At 28.3% G+C, this 3,801-nt stretch overlaps 1 protein-coding gene across 1 annotated transcript in view; it reads right to left on the bottom strand.

The window, feature by feature from the left end:
• Positions 1-1,874: 1,874 nt before the first annotated feature.
• LOC106759312 (UPF0051 protein ABCI8, chloroplastic-like) overlaps positions 1,875-3,801 on the bottom strand; it is a 12,662-nt gene continuing 10,735 nt past the window's right edge. Inside the window, exon 4 of the mRNA XM_022779909.1 lies at positions 1,875-2,325. Within this exon, the coding sequence (XP_022635630.1) occupies positions 2,181-2,325 (145 nt within the window). The 3' untranslated portion in view covers positions 1,875-2,180. The remainder of the gene's footprint in view (positions 2,326-3,801) is intronic.

The following is a 3,801-nucleotide window of genomic DNA, read 5'->3' as shown; positions in this document are numbered from 1 at the left end:
TAATTAAAATAATTATATAATCATAAAANCTTAATATTTCATTAAAAAATAATTAAATATCTTAAAATTATAAAAATTAAAAAACTTTAAAACAAATAAAGCATTAATTAATTCAAAACAACAAAATTTAATNAAAATATAATTAATTAATTAATTAGAGAGTTGTATGAGAAGAAATGAAAGAACTGTGCATGGAAAAAGGAAAGAAGAAGTGAAAGTGGAGAGAGAAATGAGAAATAAGCACGTAGGAAAACAAGAAAATTGTTTTAATATTCAGAATGTATCTTGATNATATTCTTTTCAGTTTTTAAAAATTTATTAACATTATAATTACAGGACGTAATGAGAATTAAAAAAAAAAAAATTGAAGGTGCAGGCTGAACTCCTTAAAGGTGTAGGATGAAATGTCATCTAACNTTTTCTTTTTCTACATTTCCAAACCTTTTTTTTTTCATTTTATTCTCTTAGTAACAGTAAACTGGATTATATAATTTAAGAGAACTAATTAAAGTAAGAAATCTGATTAATTTTTTTAGGGGTGTAGTTGCTAGATTTCATAATTTGGTGTACAATTCCATATTCGAGAAAAGTATATTCTCTCATGGATCCGCTCCCATCATTTTAGGCAAGCCATTTTTGAAAACTGCTCGAACTATAATTGATGTGTATATTGGAACTTTACCTATGAAGTTTGCTGATATTGTTGTTCATTTTAACATTCTTCATGCAATGAAGTTCCTAACTGAGGACCACTCTGTTTTTAGGATTGATATTCTGGATGACATTATTGATAAATATGTTATTGATGAGTTTGATTCTTTGCATGAGAAAGAGCAATCTTTCATATCTTTTATTATCTAAGGGCACAATTAAAATCTGGGAATGCAAGGAAGTGAGAACTAATTTGACCGTGGTGTATACACATAAGGAGAAAAGTGTAAGATGCCTAATCATTTGGTTGTATTTTTCTTATAAAACAATCTAACAATAGTCTTGAAGAAGTTGGTCAATTCACAAAATTCTTATTGTTATTATACATGGTATTATATCACTATTTGGGATGCATCATTCAAATGGCAAGCCAATGTTGTTTTCCACTTTTGCAGACAATTTAGTTTGCTTTTACGAATTGCAATCGTAAGTAAACTTGAATTATATATTTTTTATACTACTACATTTTACTGTGTTGAATACTACTACATATCTTAACCATTTTCTTTTCCTATATAGATTTTCATAGAGGGGTCGTTCATTTTGTAAGAAAGAGATTACATCATTTGAATTAGACACTAATGGAGGACTTTGCTTCACTTGAGATTAGACACTAATGGAGGACTTTGCTTCACTTGAGATTGGACTGCTTTGCTTAAGATATAGAAATGGAATGAGTTACCTAATTTGACATCAAATTAATATGTTTTCTATATTCTTCAGACATGAATTTTTCTTTTGTTATCAAAGTACATTGTGTTATTCATTCTTATGCATGTCATCTTGTCTAACATCTTACATCATTACTACATTTACATAGTTTATCCATCGGATCTTGTTTTTTCATAACACATTTTTAATTGGAAATTCATCATCTTAACTCTAAGTTCCAAGTTTGTTTACTGGTATTTTCTTATCACATTGTTGATATTTGTTTCGTGACCATGATTACTTATTTGGAAACTTCACACACTACACATGTAGTCTTGACACCATGACACTTAAGAAAGATAGTTTTTTTTTGCTAATATACATAAATAAGAAATGAAATACGTTCTGTTATGTTTCTATGGTGACACTCAATGCATATGGTTCATGGAGAATTGTTTGTCAATCGCAAAAATAAAATAAAATAATAAAAAAAATTGGCACCCCTTTCAGACTATGTTACTGGGAAAGAGACACTCCTTTGAGAACAAGTGCAAAGCATTAAGTTACTGGAGAATTGTCTATCAGTCAAATAAAAAATAAAAAAAAAGTTAGAAGCATTATTGTTGAGAGTGAAGCATATCGTATTGCACCAATATCAGCACATGCAACCAATAGCAACATTTGGAACATGCAAATGTACATTGGCGTCACTCTCACCGACGACCTAGGATTCTTTGCTCTGAATAACGACCATTTCTCCCTCTTAATTATGTGTACGCCTTCACCTTCATCTTCACAGGATCTAGGGGCAACAACGACTAGATTTGGATCACATGTCGTCCTACCAACACATGATGGACGAAGCTCGATGTTGTCATCTGATTTTCCACAAGTTGAATATTGAGTGAGGTTGTTATTTTTAATGCATCACAAAAATGAAGAAAAGTAGAGGTTGAGCCGTACCTGAAGAAGAAGAAAAAATGCGAATTATTTAAATTCGTAATACTTATATACATGTTAAAAAAACGATTTACAAACATGTGAAAATATTGTACATAACAAGTCAAATTATGGACATAAAATTAGCCCCTACTTCTTGCTTAACTAAAAATCCAATGCTTAGTACCATCTAGTTTATTTTCATGTTACTTTGTGACTAAGATCAACCCAATAATTTGGAAGCCGAAAACTAAAAAACAAATAAGAAAGTGAGCAAGTTATCTATACCAACAAATGATGATGATCCATGCATTTTAGTGACACAAACCGATCTATCACTTTCTAAAATATCTTGTAAACTTAAAAGCCTATCATTTTATAAAATTAAAAAATGACCTAAGTAAAACCTTTTTTTATAAAATCACAAATCCAAACATCTACTTAACTATTACAAATTTTCCTTCAAAAAATATTATAAAAGCATCTCCCATATACATTTAATCCTCATTTCTATCATTGTCAGATAGAACCCATAAAATGTTTTTACTTATCAATATCAATAATAATCCATGCAACACAATTTTTTAAAAGATTAAAAAAATAATACAAATCCAAGAGGTATAAAAGCCCAAGAGGTGTATAGTAATTTAGTTTATGGCAATAATTTTCTCCAATCCATCAAATTTATTCTTCCACCCCACCATCAAAAGCTTCTTTATGTAGAAGAAGGGCATTTATTGTGTTTTCAAAAATAAATTCTGAAAATGATCCAGTAAGAAAATGATGGAGGCAAGATATAATTGCTTTCATTTGTTTGGGGGAATAAGACGAATGGGTAGCTTCCTCATGCACTTAAAACAAAATAAAAATTACATTTCAAATTATATATTTTGGAATGTAATGCATCTCAAACTACACATTTGAAATGTGTTTTTGAAAAAGAAAATTGTGATAAGTACATCAATAAAGGTGAGAAAGAAAAAGGACCATGATATGTTAACAATTTTTTAACAATTTTTTGACAATAGACTATGTGTTACTATTTTATTAGTCCGTATATTCGAAACAGGCCAATCACGAACTATCACATAAACGATTGTAAAAAAATTATCAAAAAAATTGTTAAAAAAATATTTTCCNAAGAAAATGGACCAAATGTTGAAGTGTTTCAAACCAGAGTTAAAAGTAAGAAGAGTGTATGTATAGAAGATGGTTTTTTTTTTTGTCTCTTAATATTCATGCATCATATTTGTAATTCACACGAGGCCATATGAAAATACTATATGAAAAGTACTATATGAATGTACTTTCATCTTTGTACTAATAATTTTTTGAATTTACAGAAAGTAGAAAATTTTCTCTTTATTTTAAATTTTCAATACTTTATTTAATTTTAATATTTCATATATTTCCTTTTTAATCACATTTTAAAATTTTTATTTTTTAATTATTTTTCCAAATGAAACTGAGGATTGATATCAAGTATTACAAATACAAGCA

Source organism: Vigna radiata, chromosome 4, assembly GCF_000741045.1.
Source record: "Vigna radiata var. radiata cultivar VC1973A chromosome 4, Vradiata_ver6, whole genome shotgun sequence".
Classification (NCBI taxonomy): Eukaryota; Viridiplantae; Streptophyta; class Magnoliopsida; order Fabales; family Fabaceae; genus Vigna; species Vigna radiata.
Note: the sequence above shows the minus strand (reverse complement) of the source record. Positions and strands in the feature narration are given on the sequence as shown.